The sequence below is a fragment of the Petaurus breviceps genome, unplaced genomic scaffold (assembly GCF_028583685.1).
Source record: "Petaurus breviceps papuanus isolate PSGF00001 unplaced genomic scaffold, PetGlider_PUasm1.0 182, whole genome shotgun sequence".
Classification (NCBI taxonomy): domain Eukaryota; kingdom Metazoa; phylum Chordata; class Mammalia; order Diprotodontia; family Petauridae; genus Petaurus; species Petaurus breviceps.
The window spans coordinates 4,612,854-4,637,659 of NW_027185786.1; the positions used below are offsets into that span (position 1 = coordinate 4,612,854).

At 43.8% G+C, this 24,806-nt stretch overlaps 1 protein-coding gene across 1 annotated transcript in view; it reads right to left on the bottom strand.

Moving 5' to 3' along the window:
* Positions 1–6,111: 6,111 nt before the first annotated feature.
* Positions 6,112–24,806, bottom strand: part of SF3B3 (splicing factor 3b subunit 3) — a 34,202-nt gene continuing 15,507 nt past the window's right edge. The window contains exons 12-26 of the mRNA XM_069087642.1: positions 20,578–20,729; positions 19,982–20,137; positions 19,020–19,175; positions 18,437–18,580; positions 17,531–17,653; positions 17,044–17,198; positions 14,645–14,819; positions 13,708–13,913; positions 13,458–13,614; positions 12,063–12,188; positions 11,299–11,511; positions 10,712–10,810; positions 8,312–8,455; positions 7,486–7,590; positions 6,112–6,741 (exon numbers count right to left, since the gene is read on the bottom strand). Of these exons, the coding sequence (XP_068943743.1) occupies positions 6,601–6,741; positions 7,486–7,590; positions 8,312–8,455; positions 10,712–10,810; positions 11,299–11,511; positions 12,063–12,188; positions 13,458–13,614; positions 13,708–13,913; positions 14,645–14,819; positions 17,044–17,198; positions 17,531–17,653; positions 18,437–18,580; positions 19,020–19,175; positions 19,982–20,137; positions 20,578–20,729 (2,252 nt within the window). The 3' untranslated portion in view covers positions 6,112–6,600. The remainder of the gene's footprint in view (positions 6,742–7,485; positions 7,591–8,311; positions 8,456–10,711; positions 10,811–11,298; positions 11,512–12,062; positions 12,189–13,457; positions 13,615–13,707; positions 13,914–14,644; positions 14,820–17,043; positions 17,199–17,530; positions 17,654–18,436; positions 18,581–19,019; positions 19,176–19,981; positions 20,138–20,577; positions 20,730–24,806) is intronic.

A 24,806-nucleotide genomic window follows, 5' to 3' on the forward strand; every position in this document is an offset into this window, starting at 1 on the left:
CCATTTAACAGCTCCACAAACAAGAAACTAGCATGCCTGGGTTCTCATAGATTCTCTAGGACTGAATTTTTCCATCATTTGCCAGATGCACCAGAAATATTACATTGGCTGTTTTGGGTAAGTATGAGGTGATAACCTCATAATTGTTTCAATTTGCATTTCTCTATTTATGCATAGGTAGTGGGGCACTCAGGCAACATAACAGCAGACAGATCCATATCAGCACCCAGGAAGTCTTGCCAAAGCCAAAATAGGAGACAGGGCCAGAACCAGACTAGTGCCCAGGAAACCCATGCCCAATTCAGTGACCAGGAGGCCTGTGTTCAAACCACAGCAAAAGACATGGCCAGACTGGCACTCAGGTAATCCAGTACTCAGGTAGAAAGCACCCAAAGACTAGACAAATGTCTGCTCAACCCTCGCTGGTGTCACATCCAAGGCAGCACCTTGGAAAGAAAGTACTTAGGGTTTTGCAGGATGCTTTCTATTAGCCTAGGCAACAACATTGGATTTAGGCCTGTCAGGGTCAGAGGAAAGGACAAAACCAGTGCTGGGTCTGGTACTACACAAGGCAAAGGAGATGGAGAAAACCAAAAGCCCAAACTAAAACTCAACACTGAGCCACCAAGGGCCTGAACCAAAATCCAGCATTTCCTGTAGATGGTTAGGGCTTGGTCTTTGCTACCATCTCTGGGAATAAGCAGGGTCTGCTGACAGCATCTAAGAGGACAGGGAAGAACAGAATCTAAGCCAAGACAAAGTCCCATTCTAGAAAATGAGACTGGAGATACAAGTAAGCAAAAGAAAATGCCTAGCAGCGTAAACCCAGAGGAAGGAAGAAAGGGTGGGAGGAAGAGTCCTTAGAGAAAGGAATGGCTTATTGTGTTTCAGGTCAATTCAAAAGAGCAAGGAGGTACCTATTTATAATTTTTTGTACTTTTCCTTTTTCACTGATCTCTTTGGGATACAGGTCTAACAACAGTATTACTGAGTCAAAAGGTATGCAGTTTGGTTGTCCTTTGGGCATAGTTCCAAATTGTTCTCCAGAACAGCCTGGACCCAATTTTCCCACATCCTTTCCAACGTTTACCATTTTCCTTTTCTGTCATATTATCTAATCTTACAGGCGTGAGGTGCTGAGAACTGGAGCATTTTCATGGCTATTGGTAGCTTTGGTTTCTTCTGAAAACTGCCCGGTCATATCCTTTGATAATTTATCAATTGGGGAATGACATAGCAAAGAAACGTGCTCTAAAATCCCCCCTCCCCCCATTTCCTGCTTTCCTTCTAATCTTGGTTTGTTTTGTGCAAAACCTTCTGAATTTAATGAAATCAAAACTGATTCTATATCCCATAATGCCATCACTTGTTTGGTCATAAATTCTTTCCTTATCCATAGATCAGACAAGTAAGATTTTCCATGCTCCCTTAATTTGCTTCTATCAGCCTCCATATCTAAATCACATACACCGTATCCTGGCATATGGTGTGAGATATTGGTCTGTATCTAGTTGTTGCCAAACTGCTTTCCAGTTTTCCCATCCATTACTAATGTGCATCTCCTCGTAAATCTGTAAACTCTCTACTCCCCCAGTCATAAAGCTCTCCCCCATTACACTGGCTCCATTTTACTTATGACAGGCAGTTTCTAAACAGCCTGCCTGTGAAGGTGGAATCACAGGCATCTCATGAGGGTCAAGGTGAGGCTACTGGGATCACAGTGGTTCACTAAGATCCTTCCATTAGATTTCACTATACTTCATGCTGGCCTTCAATTTAAAATTTTTTCTTGTTATTCCCCAGTTACACCATCTTTATTTACCCTACTTGTGGGAAGGGGATAACAACTCATGCCGAAAACTTCCTAAGAGTCCTTCCAAGTGTTTCAGTCCTCCAGTTAACATCAGCCCTTAAGGAGTGATCACTTTAAAACAAAAAAAGGGATTCTAAAGTTTTTGTGTTGTGGCCCCCGTGGTGGTGAACTACAGGCCTCAAAAAAACAAAACCCCAAAATTCAGTTGTCATATGATCTTTGAGCTAAGAAAGGTTCTTAGATTTTAAAATGTAAACTTTAAAATGTCCCTATTGTTAGCTCATTGGCCATACAAAAAAGCAAACTGTAGACAGTGAGCCAGTGTGCCAACCCCTGCTTACACTATTGCTTTCAGGGGCCATCAGTCTTAAAGGCATGCATATAAATGGACCTGAGATGAAAATACCTTAAGCTTATACTCAAATCATTTATCGTGATTGGCCCCAATTAGATATCATTACAAACTATCCCAAAGCACCAACGGTATGGATATGGAATTACAGAAAACTAAATTGTTCATATCCCTTGATACAATAGAAATGGAAGACAGAATAAAAATCCAAAACCAAAATATTCATAAATGTTTCCAGTTCTATGTTGCCACAAAAAGTGGGTAAACATTAATTGGAGGATGGTGGAAAGACAAGGGTGTATGAATGGACTATTGTGATTCAGAAAAACGTGGGGAGATTCGCTTGAACCGATTGCAAAATGATATAAGAATGAAGGGGTATATACAATGACAATGTGAACATGAAGATCACTAACAGGAGTTAAAGGAACTGAAATCCCAAGTCCCTGACAAAAGAGAGTGGACTGCTTCTGGCTGAAGCAGAACATTGCATACATTGAGATGTTCTTGCTTCTTTTTTCATCACTGGGAAGGGCTTATTCAAGCTGAAGGGAGGTTGGTTTTATTTTTTTAAACCACCACGATCTGGCAAAAGACTCAATAGTTCTGCTGGTGGAAATGGTCCCCTGGCTCTTGGACTGAAAAGATTTGCGGGCCAGTGCAAAGGGCTGCTCACTTGAGCAGATGGACTGAGACCATGACCTAGAAGCTTACCTGGCTGGGTAATAACTAAATCTATCAGGGTTGCAAATTTCTACAAGCAATGCCTATGAGGACAAGGTGAAAGTCCCTTGGTACAGTCATTTAAAGGCCATTAAGCCCTTCCGCAGCCACCATCATCATCCCCAAATTGCAATCTCCCCATCAATGACATGGCTGCTTTTCCCATCTACCCATGGCAGGCCTCCGGTTGCAGGCTTATCTACTCCCCACCACGCCCTTTTCTAGGTCTGCCCCCTTCCTTACACCCCTGCAGGCCCACCTGCCTCTGCTTGCTCATCACTTCCCACAAGCTCCCATGGTTTTCCTGCCAGGGTCTAGGCAGCTCCTCTCCTGTTTTCTGACTATGGAGGCATTATCTGATGAGATAGTTTGAGAACACAACTCTCTAGCAGGCCCTGGGCTCTTTGCCAACTTGTAGCCTGGCTGACTGGTTTGTTTCTAAGGTGGAGCCAATGGTTAAAGGTGAGACCCATGCAGCTCAGATTTCACTCAGTACATACCTCACAATACAAATTGAGGCTTCCTCCACCAAAGAAGTGCAGATCCAGAGCATATAACCTGTAAGCATGTTAGTTCTTGGTTCGAGTCCGCCTGGAAGGAGGGCACAGACGGGTTGGGCTTTGGCCATGCAAATGCCCTTAGGACATAACTTGGGGAATGGAGTAGCCTAGGACCTCTTACTGCCCAGCACCATCTACCTGTAAATCCAGAGCCAGTCACATTATGTCCCTTCTGAAAGTGGTCCCAATCTTCCTTCTCATCCTTATTTAAGACCTCAACACTAGGCAGTTCCCTCAAGCAGTTCCGGTTTGGATACAGCTCAGTCTTTCACATTGCAGATTCCCAAAGGTTCCATCCTTTAATGGCGTCATATGAATCCAAGAACTCCAGAAATGGAAGGGCCAGTGTGAATCAGAATGGACCTCTGAGGTCATCTAGTCCTACCAGTGTAGGACCAAGAATGTCCTCTTGACATGATCATCTCACCCTGCCCACTGTCCCTGGCTCTGCTGTGGAACCAAGCACCTGAGCTCTGCACTCCTGGTGGCAGCTTCTCCCAGACCAACCCAAACTAAGGTGAACAATGGGGCAGCCACGGTTCCAACTGGAATCTCAACTCGTGGAGCAATGTTTCTTTTGGAAGAACTTCAGAAACAGTATCTGCAGAACCCCAGTTCTGAGGAAAAACCGCAAGAGCCTGATTTTGATCCTATCTTGGGGCTCTTAGATGATGGAGGAATGGAAAGAAAGGGGCAAACTGATGAGAATATCTTCAGATACCAAGAGGATAGCTTTAAGTACTCACTTTCACTGGGCCCCACGTGGAACAGAGACAAGACCCTTAGCAATCCAGTTTCCTTTAAGAGGACAGGATGCATGAGTAATGGAAAGATTTGGGGCTGAATCACAGCTCCTGCTTTGGCCGTTGGACAACTGTTCTCTCACTCAACCAAATCCACCGAGCTGGTGGGAAGATTCATACAGAAAAATTCCAGAAGCCGTTAGCACGGGTTGAAGACAGGTCTACAATGTAGTCTTATGAACGGGTGTGTGTCGTTGGTCTTGCTTCTGTGGTAAAAATGCAACATTCTACAGAGCAGCACTGGCCTTGGGTAAAGGAACGGCCGGCGCCGCTGCAGCAGGGTCCCTCCAGTCTTACTCCCTTATTTCCATTTTCCCAGACTGTTCTCCTATTCCTGGTGATGGCAGCAGTGTAGGCTGATAGAGAACTGTTTATGCTGTAGGCTGAAGTCATCAACTGAAAATAATTCATGCAAACCAAATTCTCAAGTGAGGAAATGGTCTCCCCAAGGAGAGGAAGGGAATGATGGGGTGGTATTTCAAGCTCCTTAGGTCAACAGAGAGGCAATGCATTCCGCCCCCCCCTCCCTATATAACTAATAAACAAACAAGGGGGAATGACCCCTCTGACAGTGGGAAAAATGAAATGAGGACTGAGGTCAAAACCTTTCATTAGGAAAGAGGCTGGAGAGACAGAAGACAGCGCTCAAGTATCCAAGCCAAATGCTCAAACAGAGGTGGGAAACAAGGTGGCTAAAGGGAAAAAAAAATTGTCTCTGCTTTCCTTCCTAAGTATAAATACTTAGGAGAAACTACAGACTGAGGGTGGGAGGTGGGAAGGTAGGTTAAAACACAAGGCAGTAACAACACTGGCTTTTTTAGATGGAAAGCTGTGGCAGGCTAACTTAACTAACCCTGCAATCAGGACAGCCTGTCAGCAGAGGTCAGTGGCAGTGGCCACATACCAGTGTATACCTTGAGGGCAAGGCCAGAGTAGGGACTGTCACCATTTTACTGAATCAGGAGTAAACTCTCTCCTTGCAATCCCAGGTGGTGGGAAGAGAAGTAATGAGGGACATTGCATGACGGGGGAGTTCAGGCTGGCACTTCAGCGCCACTCCTTACTACCAAGGATGAAGGGAAGTGACTCCAAAAGGCCATCGGCAAACCCCAGATGCATTCTTCTACAGTTATTCTTAGTGGTCATTTCCCATGGCATCTGGAAACTGTATAGAATCCAGTGGAAATGACATGGCTAATAAATGACTGGCTCTTGTTTTGAGAAGGCATATGGTCCTTTTAACAAGGGCCCCTTTGTTTTGTTTTGATTCAAAATCAGTTATAAGACTTGGCCTGGAAGGCAAAAGAAGTTATGTGACTTCTAGAACTTGCCACCACACTGAGAGCACTGGGATCTGAAGCCATTGTGGAGTGGGCATGGGGGAGCATTTTCTCAAAAGGTGACCCACTGATGGAATTAATGTAAAATATTTAACTATGGGGCCAAGGGAATCCGGTTGGCTTTTTTTTCACCAAATACAAAAGAAGGAAATTAGGCTGGGAAAGAAGACAAGAAATCCATCTAACATACTAGATAACCTGAATTCAAACCAATTGGAAGAAGACAAGTATTGACTGCCTACCCAATCTACCTTACACAATAATTATATGTATAACCTCCACTCAATTTGTATTTTGAATTAGGGGGCTACAAAGTAGTTTGTGGCCTATGTTAGATATGAATGGCAGAAAGTATGGAAAAATCTAGATGGGAACAAAATTAGAAAGACTGCTGAAGTCCAATTAGACACCAAAAAAGAAGAAAAAAAAAACTGTTTCCAAATCTTGCAACCTATATCTTGCTGAAATAAATCTCCCTTGTGGATTCCAGCCTAGAGCCACAAGGAAGATGATGAAAGAATGCTTTGAAAAAGAATGGGCTTGTATTTCTTATGATCCAGAGTGGTACAATTCATGGTTTTTGTACTGCATAAGCAGGCCCACTTTCAGCTCTCCCCAACAGACCCCATTCACCCCCTTCTAAAGTCAACATTGTACAAAACTATATTTACAAGAAAACCAGTTAAAAATGAAATGAAGGGTGTGTACAAAAATGAAGGGCGTGGTCAGGAGGGAGGGAAAGGTAATCCAAGCAGGGAACGACTGGGACGAGGGGACATCTCAGGCTGGGCCAGGGCCACGCATCAGTGGAAAAGAGTGTATGGAATCATTTCTCCATTTAAATGTTTCAAGATCTTAATAACTGCCCCTTCCTCCTGTCACATGGGATCAAAGCAAAGTGATCACAAAGAAAAAAAGGAGGGAAGAGGGGATAAACAACAACCTGCATGTCCTCAGAACTCTCTACAACACAGTCTTTGACATGCCTGGGGCAAGTCCACTGTTGGGCTCAGAAGGCATAGCGGGTACGGATGTCTTCTAGCTTCTTTGAGACCTCAGGCGGTGTCCGGTCCAATTCTTCTGATACATTCTTCTGTTTGTTTGGCTCCATTGAGTTGAACTGTTCACAAAGGTCACCATCAATCACATTCTAAGAAAGGAAAAGAAGATCAGCACCCTAATGCTGAATTTGAACTACTGTGAACAAATGAATTCATGATAAAAAATTAAAGCCTTCTCTCTCATGGAGCCTTTAATCCAAGATAGAGGATGATCTGGGTTTGAATTCCACCTCTGATGCTTACGACTTGCACACTCTTTGCATTTTACCTTCTTAGGCCCTCCCTTAGTTTCCCCCCCTGTAAAATGAGGGGATCAGATCAGATGGTCTTTGAGGTTGCTCCCAGCTCTGGAGGTGTGACTATAAAAGGGCCCGTTGGGGCTGTATGTTAGCCCTTAATGCCCAGTCTAGATCAGTGCTTCCTAGAAAAGGAATATATGGTCCAAAAGAATTGTTTCTGGGAATCAGGCAGAGAAGAGGAGAAAAAAGAAGCTCATGACCCTTGAACTTTGGCCAGAAACAAAGCTAAGACAGTTACTGGTTATAGTGCTCCTGAAGATAGAACCATATTAATCAATTCCCCTGGGGGAAGAGAGGTTGTAAACATGTATGGATGCAGACCCCCAGACCCAGAGCAGAGACACCTCTAACCACATCTGTGTCCATACCTGCCTCTGTCAATTCAATCATTTAAACCTATTTTCATTCTTAATGGAGGAAGCACTCAGTAGGAAGAAGTCAAATTGTTTGGGTGATCTAGAGAAGAGGGCACACGTCAAGTAAAATTAGAAGAAAGGGTGGTAAAGAGGGAGTTCCCTCTCAGTGCAGACCCACCTTCACAGGAAAGTAATAGGAGCGGAAGCTGAGATGGTCCCTTCCACACAGAGGAGGATGCTCAGACCGTAGATGCATCTCCACATGCTGGAAGAAGTCATGATCCTGAGAAAGATAAACAAAAACTAGAAGAATGAGTTCCATGATGTGGCATCCTACACTGGAGATGCTGATGATGAGCTCCTGATTTCTGTCCTTGTCTCTTAGATTACAGGTGTTTTCGATTCAAAGAGCAACATGTTTCTATTAGGTGTTCCAAGGCTTTCTTTCTATTACTTCAGGGGAGGGACAGTAATATCCACTAAGGGGATAAAGGCTATGATCATCAAGGGGCAGGGACACTGTGAGTGGTGAAGCCTCGGGCTCTAATAAGCACATAAACTAAGGAAGGTCTTGTCTCAAGTTATGCCACAAAACAGCACAAACTTAGTGAATCTCCCAATCAGCTGACTAATGTGCTCTCTCTCCACATGGGGGCTAAGGTTCAGGTTTGATGACTTTTTTTCTACCTTAAGGAAAGACTTGATGGTTTCAAACTGAACAGAAAACTGCAACCACAGCCCAGCCCACCTTTAACTTTCCAAACACGCAGATTAGAGAGGTTCCAGGACCCTCCCTGCCAGAGGGACTCACCCACCTCACTCAGCACTCCAGTGAATAGACTATGGCTGCTGCTACCTTTGTCTTTCAGAAAGTGAGGCACAAGGCCTAGTAACTGCTAAGTGCCAAAGACCCTTCTAGACCTGCTCTTCTAGGCAATGGCTTCACTGCAGACTTAGTAAATTACTCAAAGAAAGATAATGACCCAGGAATAATGTAGTCTTACCTCATGGGAGGTGAAAGGCACAAGGATCCCAATCCCACCTGACAAGGTAGTGTAGACGAGGGATTCGGAGCCTCCTGGGATCAGCGTGGTCTTCTGTAAGGAAAGCACTGTCTCCCCTACATGATAATTCATGATTACTTCTGCCTGCAAACAGAAGCACACCAATTCATGTCTTTTTATTACCATCTGCTTTGGCTTACCAAAAATAGTCTCCAGTCCCAAGAGTGTGCAGCAGGCTTTACTCCTCAAGTAATGGGCTCTTCTCAGTGAATTAAAGAATGCAGAAAAAAATGTTTGAAGTAAATCATATTAGATAAAACTCTGACATTCCAATCTATAAGAAACTCATGCAGATCTTCAAAATGAACAATATACACTCTGCAATGGTCAAACTGCAAGAAAAATAATTTACAGAAAAAATAAAGTTATCAATAACCACATAAAAAGATACTCAAATTCCCCTAATCATCAGAAAAATGCAATTCAAGAGAGCCATATGCCATTCTGGGCTGTGGGGGAAACATGCTTCTTAAGGTATTTTTTTAAGACTGGCTTTGGACAGTGATGTGGCTACAGGCAGTAGGGGTCAAGAAACTGATCCAACAATTCCATTCCCCCAAGCACTTAAAAAGGGGACTTATGGGGCAACTAGGTGGTGCAATAAATAGAACACCGGCCCTGGAGTCAGGAGGACCCGAGTTCAAATCTGACCTCAGACATTTAACACTTACTAGCCGTGTGACCTTGGGCAAGTCACTTAGTCCCAACTGCCCTGCCTTTCCCCTTGCAAAAAGACAAAAAAAAAAAAAAACAACAGATTTTTGTTATTATATGCTACAAAGGTGTGTGTATGCATACATAAATGTGCCTATGAATGTATCCTACCTCTCATCTATGCCCCTTTCCTTCCCTGATATGGCCAACCCCCAGGGCAGGACCTCATCACCTCATGGTTGATCTTTCTGCCTTTGGTTTCTCCCCATTTGAGACTCACATGTCACATTTTATCTTCCTCATGTGCCTCCCCTCATCCCACCCCCTCCACTCGCTCCCTCTTAGCTCAGGGGTCAAATAAAATCCATTCAAATACTAAAGCACTGCATACGATGGCCCCCTCCTGCTTGTCCAGGCTCACTGTATTCTGTTCCCTCCTCTGTACTCAGGGGTCCAAGACACTCTACCTTCTGATTCCCAGGCCTTCTCAATGGCTGGCCATTGGGCCTGGAATGCTCTGCTTCTTCCTGGCTTCCTCTGGGTTCCAGCTAAAATCCTACCTTCTCCAAAAGGCCCTTTCTGATCCCCCTTCCAGGTTGGTGCTTCCCCTCTACGGATTCTCTCCAATTTAGCCCATCTGTCCAGAGTGGTTTGCTTGTTGTCCACCTGATCAGACTGGGAGCTGCTGTGAAGCAGTGAAGTGTTTTTGCACCCCCAGCACGAAGAACATTACTTGGCACACAGTAGATACTTGATAGAGGCTCCCTATCTTGAACTTTAAAGTTTGTAAAGTGCTTTATGTATATAAAGTCATAGCAGCTCTATTTGTGATAGCCAAAAAATGGCCAATAACCTGTGTCCAACAATCTGAGAATGCGATTATCGATGCCAAGTTTATTATGGCAAAAACCTGGATTAGGTGGAATTAAAGCCACAGAAAAAGAACTATATAGGCACCAACTGCAACTAGGTATATATATTTAAAAGAAAAAAAAGCAGGCAAGGAAAATAGCCAAACAGACAAAAGTGGCAGAATTTCAGGTAAGCACATAAGAGAACCCAGGGAGGGAAAGATTTCACAGTCAAACTCAAGACTGATTCAGACCTAGATCTGAGTTCTACCTCAGAAACTCACTGGCTGTGTGGTCTTGAACAACTGCTTAACCTCTCAGAGTCCCACACAACTTGCCAAAACTCTAAGCTGCAAGACAGCTGTCTGAATCATAAAAGAATTGTTCCTGGGAATTCCCTATACCAACAAAGCCACAGTTCTGAAAAACAACAAAAAAAGCTAGCGCAGTATTATGCAAGAGAGAAGGAAATAAAGGCCAACACATGGCATTCTAAAGGATACTCTAAGAAAACTATATCCCCTCCCCTCCCTTCGCCATAGTTAGAGCCCCCCTTTCCCTGGGAACTTAGTATGACTTGAGAGATTATTTCATCAACCCCATACCAAAATCATTTTCACTCTACAGGCAGAAAAAAAAAGCCCAGAGGCTCAAATATCAAAGTCTGTGCTCCCTAGGCATGAGTGTGTCTGTGAAGTCAAGTCCATGGCTCTAATGGAGTTAGGAGCAGGTGCGTGTGGATAGCTCCTAAAGTTTTTCTACCAGAGGAGAAGAGGGCAGACGAGGCCCTGTACCTGCTGGCCTAGTCCTGATCCTGGAGGTCCAGAAACATTACCTTTTGCGAGGCACCATTGAGAAGCCCCCGGTCCCACAGGGCCTTATTTCCTGTTGGGTCTTCATCCACTTCATCATTGGTATTGGGCGGGAGCCTCACCTACCAGGAAACAGACACAAAAAAGGGTCTCTTGCTACCCTGTGAGCCATGGCAATGTCCTGAACAGTGTACCTGCTGGGGAGGTTCTCTAAGCAGGGACCTGGAAGAAGGCCCCAGCAGCTAGTAGGTGATAATCTATTCCTAGAATAGTTTTCATATTCCCAAGAAACTGAGGGGAAAGGGAGCCCCAAGAGCTATCAGTGCTACAACAGTCTTAACATGGGGAACAGGCTATAAAGTCACCAGGAATTTGAGCACATGCCCACATTAAAAAAATTAGGCTGTAGGTAACAAAAATTCTAAAAAACCTAGTCTGGCTAACAGACCAGTCAGTAATAAATACACGAGTATAAATGACATCAGTGTGCCATGAGTTGATGAAAATGTTCTGAACTACAATTTATTTTAAAATCCACCTCCAAGCAGGTGCTAAAGGTGACAGATTTCTGTCCCACTGTCTTGTCGCCCACCATCCTGACAATTCTCACCACACAGATGTTGCCAAACTTGTCAGCCCCAGCCACAGTGTCGTAGTCCAGAAGGCTGGCCGTTGTGACCCACCGGGGATAGGTATCGTCAGCAAAGATGATAAGCTGGTTTTCGTTGCGTTTGTATCTGACCCAGATGAAACTCTCCTGGACATCAGACACGATGACCCGGTGCCCAATCGTCTGGATGCCCGAGATGTAGTTTGCAATGTGCTGTGAGAGGAGATGGGTTTTGAGAGAATCCTAAGAGTGCAGGCAGAGCCCTGACCACAGCACACACAGGGCCCAGAGTGGAAGCCAGTGCCAGCACCAACAAGGATAGTCTAACAATGTGTCAGGTCAGAAGCTGAGAGCACAGTGACCAAAGCTCAGGAGCTCTTTCTGCAGCCCTAGGAAGTGTAAGAAGTCTCCCTAGTACCTTTTCTCTAGTCAGTACCTAACACGGTGCCTACACATGGCATCAAAGGCACCCGAGAGAGGTTTGTTTGTTGATGACAGCTAATAACACATCACACCTCAAACCCAATTGCCAAGATCCAGAGCAATAGATTCTTAAGTATTTCCTCTTGGTATTCCAATCCACCTTCTTAACTTTCCCAAGAATGACCTTGTCCCTAATATCCTAGGAACGGAGTTTTGGATCAGCCCTTCAAGAAAAGCATGCACGCACTAGCGTTTATACCCACTGCCCCAAACTCATCTCTCCCTAACACTCCTTACCCACTGCCTCAGTCTTCTCCCCTCTACCCTGACTCCCACATTACCTTATTCTCACATTTTCGGAGCAACTTCTTTTTCCCAAGGTCATAGACCCGCAACAGCTTTCCCACGCCAATCAATACCCTGCCCTGGAATGGGGCAATGGCTGCAGGGACCTCCTCTACTGGGGTCTAAAGAAGAGAGAGAAGAAACACGTTCCACAGGAAACCTTTCCTCATTCCCCCACCCTTCCAAAATATCACACCTTCAACTCCCTTGTATTCATTCTCTATAACACACACACACACACACACTCATTTTCCTCATTAAAATGTCAAATGCCTTGTGAGCAGAAGTTTCATTTTTTTGTACCTGTAACCTCAGTACTTAGCACAATGCCTGGCAGTAGTGGCCACCTAATTAATGCCTGTCAATTCACTGATAGCTGTTATACAATGTCCAGTTTCAGCCATGAGCTCTGGCTCTGAGGCCCAGAGAGTAATGCCTCCTACACGTTCCAGGCACATGGCATTACCAACTTTAATTTTTGCTAATCTGTAAAATAAGTCACTATACTTTCATGTTTTTGTCTAAAATATATTTTTTCCCCAAATGGGAAATGTGCTTAGCACAGTCTTATTCTGCCTTAAGTTATACAGAAGGAATCAGAGCAAATGGGGAAAAAAGGTTCTGAACTTTCATACTTTGTATGAGTCATCAAGGAAATCGATGATCTAACTAGGAATAGAATCTGGGAATTCTGACCTCAATTCCACAGGCCTCTTCTAGAAAGGAAATGTCAACTTATTTGGATTCAGTTGCTACCTCCAAATAACAGCAAGTGCTAAGTTAAGCAGCACAGCATGGGGTATGAGGAGGGTACTCGTTAAGATAAATCAGCTAGATGCCAGACAACCCAGCGGGGACTGTGTACTGCTCTGTCTAGGCTTGGCCTTTTCTATCTGAGAATGAAATTCAGTGAATCCTATTATAAAAGGGGTTAATATCACATATAGGAGAAAACACAAGTTAAGCAATTTTACCTAAGGATAGAGCTAAAGGTCCCACATTCACTATGTCTAGGCAAGACTGACAATACCATTTCTTTGCAATGCTGGTCTTGGGTTATGCACTGCTCCTGGAACAAGCCAGACCAATGAACAAGGGGCCAATTCAAGCTGTCTCTCCAGCGTGGGCAGCTAATACCCAGCAGCATTGGGTGGAACTTCCTGGAACTGTGTGTGTGTGTGTGTGTGTGTGTGTGTGTGTGTGTGTGTGTGTGTGAGAAAAAATGAATTCCAACTGGAAAGCCTGAATATCCTTAAAAATACCACTATCCTCTCAGGAGGGGTCTTTGGTCAGTCACTGAAACAGTCCTAGACTAACAGGGACTATCAGTACAAAGTATAAGATATTTTTAAACTTTGGAGAAAAGTGTCACTAGATGGGATCTTTCTTACCTTGTGTAAAAACTCTAGTTTTTCTCCACTGTTCACGAGTTTATAGGTATAGACAAAGCCTCCAGCCACAGATCGGGGGTTCAGAATGAGGTCTTTCGCTACACCCACCAGCACATACCAATCATCACCAGTATTTGAGAATCGGCATACTGCCACACTGTGGATAGAGAAGAAGGCCTCAGGGATAAATCTCAACCCAAGAATCCCCAGCCCCCTCCTATGCAACCCTACAGTTCCTCAGGCTCCTCACCTAAAGGCAGCTTCATTCTGCTCCAGCTGGACAAGATCCAGTGTGTTTCCTTGTATGGGATTCATTACCCGGACCACAGAAGCCCACTGTCCATTGCCTGCTTTGGGGGCCCCAAAGATGGATTCTGGGAGATTTTCATTCAGGAAGGCAGCAGCCATCTCAGCTGCCAATTCTCTCTCATCTTCCCCTGCTGCTTCTACCATTTCCTATAGTACAGAATGGAAGGCAAGAGCCAGAAAAGAAGGAGGGGGAAGATTAAGGTCAAGAAAGAAAAAAAAAAAGTTATAGGGGGACAGGGAGGGAATTTGTTTAGGCAGAACAATCCCTAAACAAGAGGCTTTTGCCTCCCCTATTCCAGGGCACAGTGTGCTTTTACTTGGCTGTAGTTTTGTTTGGATTCTTGCTGCCCATGGAGAAAAAGACCTAGTGCCGAGGAAAATGAAAGCCGATTGATTTGATTGGGCCAGGATCAGACCTTCCCCCAAACAGCAATAGACTTTGCCTACATAAGAGAAACTGTGTTGTGCTGAGGCCTCAAACTTAGATGTGAAACTTTTACTATAATATTCTCTTTTGGGTAGTCATGGACAAGTCACTTAAGCTCTGTGGGCCTGTCGTTAGGGTACCGGCCTGGAGCCTTTGCCTACATAAGAGAAACTGTGTTGTGCTGAGGCCTCAAACTTAGATGTGAAACTTTTACTATAATATTCTCTTTTGGGTAGTCATGGACAAGTCACTTAAGCTCTGTGGGCCTGTCGTTAGGGTACCGGCCTGGATCTCATCCTTCTAGTTTCCAGCCCTTTGGTGCTGTTTATGAAGGCAGCTGGCCCAAGGATGCGCCTCCATCAGCAAGTAGGTCAAACATCTTGATTCTAGCTGTATCTAGCTGTCACTGCTCCACTCCAGGGTCTCTCTGAGGGCAGGGAGGGATCATTACCTCTGCCATCTGCTGCTTCCTCTGTGCTTTTGTGGCCTCAGTATAGGCATTGTGATCTGTCTCAATGATGATAAGGTTGTTGCTCTCAGGGTGGATGACGAACTTCCTTGGAGTGTACTGCAAGGGAAATGCTACCTGATTGAAGACAGCACCAAGCTTCTCCAAAGCCAAAATCCTAGGGAAAGACAGGGTAGCTAATGAATGGATGACCCACTCAAGAGAAACACATGCCCAGAAACTGGGGTTGGGATAGACCCAGATCTATCAAAGTTGAGCCCCAGGTAACAGTAACACAAACCAATAAAAGATCCTGGATTGGGGAGACAAGGACATTCAAGGGATCACAACCCTGCAGTGGGATCATCCTGTCTCTGGCAGTCACCTCTTCCATCCCTCTGCTCCATGGAAGTCTTTCTTGCCCAGACCATAATAACTTTATCTCTAAGTTGGAATATTTTTCATACCACTACAAACAAACACTGAAACTTAAAGGATCTTTAAGTTGCAACTGAACCTCAAATGGCAAAGAGACCCAAGAAAACTTGGACATTTGTGCTGACTGCAATTCCTTGTACAATTAGTGGGTTCTTCACTAAACGTAAACTACTACAGCTTGGGGACTCAGCCACCAAGGCCATAGGGGATCTACCAACTTGGAAATACAGGGGTGGGTGAACCCAACCATCTCTCTCACAATTAACAGAACAAAGGGAAACACTTTTAACAGTAAGTATTCATTCAAGAACTCAGGAATCAGCCCAAGGGAAGCAAAGACCTAATTCTCCATCAGCATCCTGTATTCCCTAAAGGCAAAAAGTCACTAGACTCTTGGGCAAGTTCTCCTATCACTCTGACGCACAAGGACACTTAGACCGGGCTGATTTCCTATTCTCAAGTCATCCTCAAGGGCCTTACATCAGGCTTGATGACTCATCCATCACCTCAAACTGTCCTGTAATCTTACGATTACAAATATCCAAACCTTTGTTCTATGCTAAAGTGGAAACATATATTTATGACTCTCAAATAGGACTAAGAAATCCTGTTGCTAAGAGTTATCCGTGTGTGTGTATCTACATGTATATACCTGAACTACTTAGCCTCATCTGGAAGCATAACACCATGCAAAAGCAAAATACATACAAAAATGGAGAAATCTCTTCAGAATAAGCCAATGAGCTTTTCTCTAGCCAAAGTGCTCTTTTAAGGGACAGATCAAAACTCAATCTCCATGTTCCCTCTTCTATAGTTACAATTTCAATGAATCACAATCCAGTGAATATCCAAACCTGTGCTGCCCTACCCCTTTCTCTCCCAACGACCTAACAAGGTTAATTCCTCAACCACCATAAGAACATAAGAACATGACAAAAGAAACAGCACTGCCAACCAACTCCCAAAGCCACCTTATTACCTGTTCTTACAGCCTCTTGCAAAGCTCTGCACCCACTGAGGAACAGGTGTAGTAGGGATGGAGATGATCTGACTTTAACAGTCCTTTAGAAAGCACAATAGCTTTGGGCTTAATAGAAAAGCAATCACATGAGAAAGACCAGGTTTCAAGAACAATCCCAGGGCTCAATCTCTCTTTTAATTCCGTTTCTGTCAGTTTTTAGCATAAACTATTTGTGGGCCTTTTCATTCAACAAAAATAAGTGCCAAATACATGTAAAAATCTGTACCAAATGCTTTAGGGATACAAGAACATGCAAGAAATTGTACTCCTCAAAGAGCTTAGGACCCAATGGGAAAAAAACACATACAAACATAACAATGGGGGACATACAGGAAGTACCATATGATACAAGAGTTCAGGATGAAGAGACTCTCCAGCTAGAGAAATCGGGAAAGGCTCCAGGAAGGAAGCTTGATCTAAGCCTTTACAGATAGACAGAATTTCAATAAATGAGGCTCTGGAGAAATTCCTAGTAGAGGGGACAGCATGAGCAAAGATATCGAAAGCTAGAAAGCATGGCACAGACACTGATTAGACCATTTTACCTTTAGTGGTTAGTGTTTACATAGGGGTACAATGATATATGTTCTTGAAAAGATGGATAAGGGTTAGATTGTAGAATAGCTTTAATGCCAAGCTAATGAGTTTGGCCTTTCTTCAGTAGGCAATGGGGAGCCATTATTAGATCCCAGAAGGAATGCACTGCCTTGTTAAATATTAAAACTTGACTCCAAGATGCTAAATAAAAGCCAAAACTCCAAACACTGAAACTTGGCTCCATGACACTAGAATTTCTGAAGAGCCAAGGTTCTAAGGGTTTCAACTACATCAGTGGACCCTGGGAAACAAATACCCCTTGGTAATTTCTTCTTCTGACACTCTGAATGTACCAATATTGTGGTAAATCATTTCCTCGGTACTCCTGTTGGGTTGCAAACCTCACCTTAAAGTGTTGGTGGAGATGGCCACAATGCCCTCAGGACACTGCTCAGATGCAAATCCAGATGCAAACTCTAGGGTCTCATAGGACAGGGGGGTCAGATGAAAACGGGACTGGTAAGAATAGCTCAGCCATGAGCGGCTTGACATAGCCAAAACCTGAAACAAGGAAAGTGTCCACTTTGAACATCAGTTAGATCCAATGCCAGGGTAAGCTGCTGTAACTTTGCTGTGAATATTCAAGTAGCTCATGCAGAATTTACTACACAATTTTATGAAACCCTGAAGAATGTCCAAAAGTGAAAGATACAGCCCTATGGAAGGCACCTAGGCCTATAAGCTCTGTGTCTTATATTCCTGAAGGAGCTCTATGCTCAAGAGGCAGGATGTGGGGCATTCTTTTAGAGTGCATGTATTCAATGGTATGTTTTCTCACCTTCTACTTCTCACCGCCCTTTTATCCTAGAAGGCTTGACTCCTGCTTCACTTACCGCTTCCTGGCCCTGCATCCGGACTCGGAAAAGCTTCACAGGGCGAGAGCCCAAATATCTTGTACGGGTGTCAGATAGATCGCCAGTGACAGGGTCTAGGACTGTCCTTAGCAGTACACCATTCTGAGCAGAAGAGCAGAGGAAAGGACTAGTTTGTGGTTATAGCAAAAAGAACCTCAGATGATTTGTGACACAAGAAAACTCATTTTGGGGAAGTCCCTCTGCAGCCCCTGGTCCCACCTTGGAGCTTATCTGCTTCTCAGAGAGAAAACAGCCTGGCTTGGGGGGTGAAGACTCTGTTCTTCCTGCTCACAGGTGTCCTCACCCAGCTGACAGACCAGCCCTGGATAAGGCAGGATGGACCCAACAAATAAATTTTCAAAACATTTTAGGCAATCTAATAAAAATTCAGCATACAGCCAATGACGGCAAAGCAATGTCCTTTCTAGAGTCTCTGTTGGGCCTGCTGGGCAGGAAGGCCCTCTGGCCTCTACCAGTTTTAATCAGCCTACAAGATAACTTGTTCCACAAGCCCATCCACAACCAGGGGTCCTGGCCCCAAATACTGGTGTGGGAACTCTGGAAGGGTCCCTCTGACCTGACTGATGACCCAAAAACATTTCCAGTAGATGTTTTTAAAACAGACTTCTTTTAACAGAGTGCCAAGCTTCACGAATGCAAGCCTGTATCCTGGGCTATTCTAGGCAGACTGGCTAGAGATCAAAAGAGGGAATCCACAAAAGGAGCCCCACTAAGCTATGACCTAAGTTTCTCCACCCTCTTCAGCTGGGTTACCACCCCTAGGGACAGGTCACTAGAGACACAGTTGAGTAAAGAGAATACAGGCACAACATTCACTTAGACAAATGCTTGAGGACATGCATTCTGAGCCCTCAAGTCCCTTACCTGCAGGCCGATGTTTAGGTAGAGGAAGCCAATGGAGCCCCTTTCCCCCAGCTCATCTTGCTTCTCAGCCCCACCCATCTCAACAATACACAGTGATTCTGGTTGGGCTGGGAGGGCTTGCATGCTCAGTGGCTGGAGGCAGTCCTAGAGGAAATGAAGGGGATGAGTACAAATGTTAAGGAATTTGGACACTTTGAAACTTGTCTAGAGAAAGGCTCTCCATCTCTGGACTACTTAAGGAGCCTTCCGAGAAAAAAAAACAGGGTTGAAAGAACCCTGACTTGGCTTCTTTTTGCTTAATGACTCGTGGTCAAGTTAACCAATATGAGGATGTTAAGGACATGCAACTTTCCCAGTTCCCTACAAAGATACAGGCTCCATGCTACCAATAAAAATCAATCATAATGGAGCTAGGCTAACAAGCCATAAACTCTTTTCCACTCTACCCTGTATCAAAGTCATGATCTGTCCCACGCCAGACCCTAGAGAGGTCTGTACTCCCCCCATCCCCAAGGAAAATACAGACTTGGGGTGACCCCTTCAGTCAAGCCTAGTCTACTCCAGACATATGGAAGTCACTCACCGAAGGGTCCAAAGAGATGATTCGAACAGTGTTGTCCACCAGTCCCACAGCCAGGAAACGAGACCGTTGCTCCCCAGGAGGCACGTTGGCCAAACTCATGCACACCACATCTGCAGACATCTCCTTCCGCTCAGTGTACTCATTCAGCTGTCCTGACTGTAAACATAAGGACAAGTGAGTATCACGACCTGTAAGCAGAACTGGGAGGCAGGGGAACCATTCTAGCTACAACCACACCTAAGATTTAATCAGCACAGAATCTTGGTACCATTGATACCCACTGACATTAAGTTCAAGCTCTTTGAAAGAGTCATTCATTTTCCCATAAATTACACTAACAAAAAATGGAAATAGATTAGTTTATGAAAATGTTTGGGTCTCAAAAGACCCACAAGTTTGGGGTCCTAAGACAAAAGCATCTCAAACTCTGGGCAAACTGTCAACCATTTTAAGGCCTGATTTTTAAAGAATATTAGCAAAAGATTCATAGGCCAACAAAATAGTATATACTGTGAAGTAGCCATACCCACACATTGTAGCTCTCAAAGAAAATAAGAATTACCAACTTCCTTCCCTTTGGGAAAGGTAAGTGATCATGAGAAAGTCTACAGGAATTAAATTTGTGTCATTACAAAAGGCACACATATTTGATTAGAAGCAGGCAAAATCGAACTCAAGAGAATCATGGTATGAAGCTGTTTAAGATGCTGACTTCTCTAAAGCTGGCGAGAACTAGATCGAAGCTTAAAACTTGAGTTTGGATTCCCAGAAAAGAATGTTTGGAAGCTCTACAATCAGGAGAGGTCCAGAGTAAGTGGGGTTCTAGCCACCCACCCCCCTAGGTTCTCTTTTCTCCCTGCCATTTGCCTGAGCAGTCTGGACCGCGGCCAACAACCCTGACATCAGATGTCCTACACTAAGTCCTATCTGGGAAGGTGGAGAGAGGTGCCCAAGTAACCTACAGGATCCATCTCGAAGTAGACTAGCTCTCCTCCTGTCAGGGCAATCACCACCTGCCGCTGGTTTACTGCACACTTCACAATAGTTTTCTTTCCTGGGGTCTTCCACTCATTTACTCTCTTATCTGCTCGGATGTGCCGGATGCCATCTGGATATACCTAGAGGCAAAAGAAAAAGGGAAACTCATTTTAAAGTTGCTCTGGCCACGTACCCAAACAATCCCCAACTCCAGGACTGCCAACTTAGGTTAATAACTTCTGAGGTTACAAAAACAGGGCTCATGGGCCCCAAAGGAAGGCAGTGTCAAATAACAGTTTGCATTTTGCATTCCAAGTTGAGATATTCAAATCTAATTATCTAATACATTCTTACAAAGTCCTCCTGAGATGAGGATAGTTTAATAGATAACAGTAATTGAGGCCTAGAGAAAAATTCCTGGTCCAAAACCTGAGTGATTAAAATCTCAAGTTTAAATTTTGATACAGTATACTCTCTTGGTTTACTCTATTCTCTAGCATGTCCCCTAAATCTGTGTCCCAAATCAGTGGCAAGTGGACGGAATAAATGGATTTGTCCTCAGGTTTCTGAGTTTCCTCACCTGCACCAAAGCATCATCCCCTAACAAGGAACAGGACAAGGTTGGAGTGGTACCCAGGAAGCCAGAGTCTGTTACTTCTTCTACAGTTTCTCCGATAGAAAGTACCAGGGTGGCATTCACGAAAGACACAATGATGTAGGCATCGAATTCATCTGAGGAAGGAAAGAGAAGGAAGAGGGCAGCCAGTCAGTTTGGTGCACACAAAATCCGTAACACCAAACGAATACATATACAAGGCAAAGAGCTCCTCTTCCAGCAACCCGTCAAGAGCAGGCTCTTAGTATCTGTGGTCATCAGCACACAATTAACACATCAAACAGCACAAGATGAGCCAGGAGCAGATCATCAGAACTATGGAGACTCTGCCCGAACACTCAAGTGTCTGGGGAAAACTGCTTCCCAAGTGACCCTGAGCACCCAAGCACAGGAGACTTATTGATATTTGCCTGTAATGCCACTGAAAACTAACGCCTCCCCAGTTAGTTGCTTAATGCCAACAAAGGGCTCTGGGGAGAAGAGCCAGTGGCCTGGGGGAACTATAAAGTAACCTACTTTCCATACAATGAATATCATTTTATTGGCTCCCAAGTAAGAGTTCATTCCATAAGAGAAACGATTAGATTCAGGAAGGATTCCATATTACTTCTCTCCAACAAAAGCTAAAAAGAGTATTTCATGAGAACACAAGCTCCAAAGGGCAGGAGAGAACAAGTAAATCAGTAACAGAAAGACTACCAGTCTCTTCCAGCAGGAATGACATGGCAACACTGGTTGATTGGGGTCACAGAAGGAGTTTGTACTGTTAGTTCTTGACCTCTCTGGAAAATAAAATTAAAATTTTTCACTACTGAAATAACAACGACCTACTGGCCCAGGCCAAGCCTAATTTTTCTTTAGAGAAATGCAGTTGGATAAACAAACACTAATGAGAGTTTTCAGGAGGCCAAAGACCTTTAGGTACACACACATACTCCAAAAGAACACTCCCTTGTGCAATCCAACAAGTTACAGGTCATTGATTTCCCACATATTCAGCTCTTCCTAACTTAAAACATAGAAGGCCTAACCAATTCTGTACAAAGATTTGTTTTAAATAGTTGAGATATTTTTCTTTGCACAAGTAAATTCTGGACCTTATCCTTTCAACAGTTAAATAAGAGAAAGCACTGTGACAAGGAGAAGGTAGAAAACAAAAAGGTATTCTGCTGAATTCTGTTACTAGAGTAGCTAGCTAATAACAAGCAGAAATTGGTCAATTAATTGTCTGGGCACTTTTTGGATCACCTTGACTGACTTTTTCTTATTTAAAGATGACCCTCCTAACAACAGTGCACATACTTAAAAGTTTTTCCATCAGTGATGACAGACTGCACTGCAAAATCCATATTACCATCCAATCTACTTTGTAATCAACAAACATGTGAGATAGCCAGCTAGGAAAAGCAGAATGTGCCTAAAAGACACTTTTTCTCTCTATGAGCAGTTACCTGGGTCATGTAGGTACTAAACCCAGAACACTGGTCTCTGTGGCACTCTGTTCATGTCATCTGAGCTAAGATTACTCCAAAGACAATAAGTGCACTAATTAGAGCACTGGAACCCAGGGGAGTTTCTTGGTTCTACTACTATTACCCGTGGGAAAGCAGACAATCTCTACCTTCTCTGGGCTTTGGCTTCCTCATCTGTAAAATGAGGAAACTGGACTAATATGCTGGTTAGGGTGCCTTCCAGTTCTCAATTCTATGAATACAACCAAAGTTTTATATTTGGCAGGCAGACTAATAGAAAATAAAGACAAACCTTTTGTTTCACGCACACACACATAAGTATATGGAGGAGGGAAATTACTCATACAAGAAATCTATGAATATTACATTAGGTGACTCAGTATCACCAGCCACAGTTGAAGGGAAAATTCTGAAGTCTCTTTCCCAGAGGGTATTGTCTGTGGTTAGATCAGAAACCTATAGACTTAATCTCTAACACAAAAATAAGAGTGAATGGCCTTGGACAAATAACTGCATTTCAGTACCTCTGATGTAAGTGGAGACAGATGGCAGATGCTTTGAGAGCTTCAAATGGAGCTTCACATGACCAAACTATTCCAAGTATTAAATGTCTTATAAATAAGGATAGGATTTTCCTCCATTCTGTTTTTAAAAGCAAAGGATACATTCAAAACCCAAATCTATTTAGCACATGCTTGATGAACCTGGCTACATGTAAACCTTGAGAATTCTTCCTTGGTCAGAGCTTCCTGGCACACTTTTAAAAGCTCTGGTATATGCTTGGAATGGCTTAATTAAAAACAAGATTGACATTTTCTTTTTTCTAGTTAATGGCAATTACTCCTAAAGGAGCAGTGTGTACAAGTAAATGAAAGAAATTAAAAAGGTCTAATTGGGTAGGATTTCTAATCATGTGACTGGGCTTAGAAAAAGTCCATTCCATGAAAGTAAAAGGGACTGCATCTTTGTTTCAGAGGAGACAAAGCCCACTCTCGGCACAATAGAGCTAACCTCGGGATCAGAAGCCCGGCTCCATGTCCGAGGTCTCATGCTACAGGAGGATCAGGATGAGATGGATGGTGCTGCTGCTGTTGCCAAGCCTTTACACTCCCACCAGTAAATTCAGTGAGCTCTGGACTTTTAATTGGTATCAAAACAGAGACCACTGCTTTCCCCACTACTTCAAAAGAAGGCCCGCTCCACATTCCTTAAACTAAATGTCATATGAGGAACAGCCCCCATACCCTTAACTATAGCCAGAAAGAACCAATGTAGCCCCCTCCCTTCAGCTGCTCCAAAGTAACAGTTAACATTTTTTCTTAAAGAGCAGACTTTATTCACAATGGCTGACCAAGAGGCCATGAATATTTATGTTACCCTGCTTGGTGCGATTAATATTAACCAACCAATCAAGCCTGTTCACCTATGGAGTTCATTCATGGGACTAGTTAAACTTCTAACTTCCATAGCAAAATTTACTCAAGCTAAGTCACTGACCCTAAGAGGGTCCTGTCCAGACTCTGTCACAAATACTAGTGGCAAAGACTTCGGTCTCTTTGAGCTATAGGAACAACTAACCATTGTGGAAACACTTCCAACAGGAAATGCTCACTACTGCCCTCTGCCCAGCTGCTGAAACTAAACATTGAAGACAAGGATAGAAATAAACCATCTAGATGGTTCGATATCCAAACCCCTCTCACCCTCTTTTGGCCAACTGCATCAACTGCACGTTTTGCTTTTCAAATAAGTAATCTGCTATCATGGTGCTCTTTCTTCCTTTGCTTCAACCAAGCCCCTAATATATTCAACAAGTCTGCTCTGGGGATAAATCTCTCAAGCCTGTGCCAATTACAAAGACATTAGAAAGAGAAACCTGATGTTTTCTAGATAGTTTTTTTTAGGATTACTGAGAGAACCAGATGAGTCACGGTCCCTAAAAGCTGTGGGAGTAGAGCAAAAGTAGAAGGCAACTAATTTCTGCCTCTGACCACTGAAGATCTGGGCAGGTGGGTTCACAGTATGGTTACAACAGACGGATGTCCAGCTGCAAAGTCACTCTCTGGGAGGTGCTCTGCTGGCGGGGCAGCCCCAATACTTTTTGCATGTTCCTCTCCTGGGGAACCTGTGAAAGCCCACAGTAGACCCTAGCCGTAGGTACACACCTGTGGTGATCAGCACCTCCACCAGCCACCTGTGGAAGAGAAAAAAAGGCTTGGTATTGGTAGTGTGTATCACCAAGTACCAGCCAAGGTTAGTATTTGCCATGAAGACTGCAGCATGTGGCAACAGAAGGAAAGGTCACTCAACAGCAACACAACTATAACCTGGGGTCTCAGGAGAAAAAGAGCCTTATGTGGATAAAACTTTGTTTCATTTTTGTTTTTCAACCAAAAGAGAGTAGAATGATGATTCTCACACCATAGTGTTCTCTCTTCAGCCTCTGAATCCTCAGGACTACTCTTATGTTAAATACACATGGCCCTATGTTATATACTGTCTTATCTTTCCCCTGGTGGATTCTGAGTTCTGTAAGAGTAGGGTCTAAGTCCTGTTCATGTTTCTAACTTCTACGGTGCCTATTAGAGAGCACTGTACACACTATGTATTTGTTGAACAAATGAATTCATGAAGGGTGTGGCCTTGTCACAGGCAGGAAGGAATCAGAACTTCCTAAGTAATTTATTGAGAGGCCTCAGGACCCACAGTCTTGTCCAAATT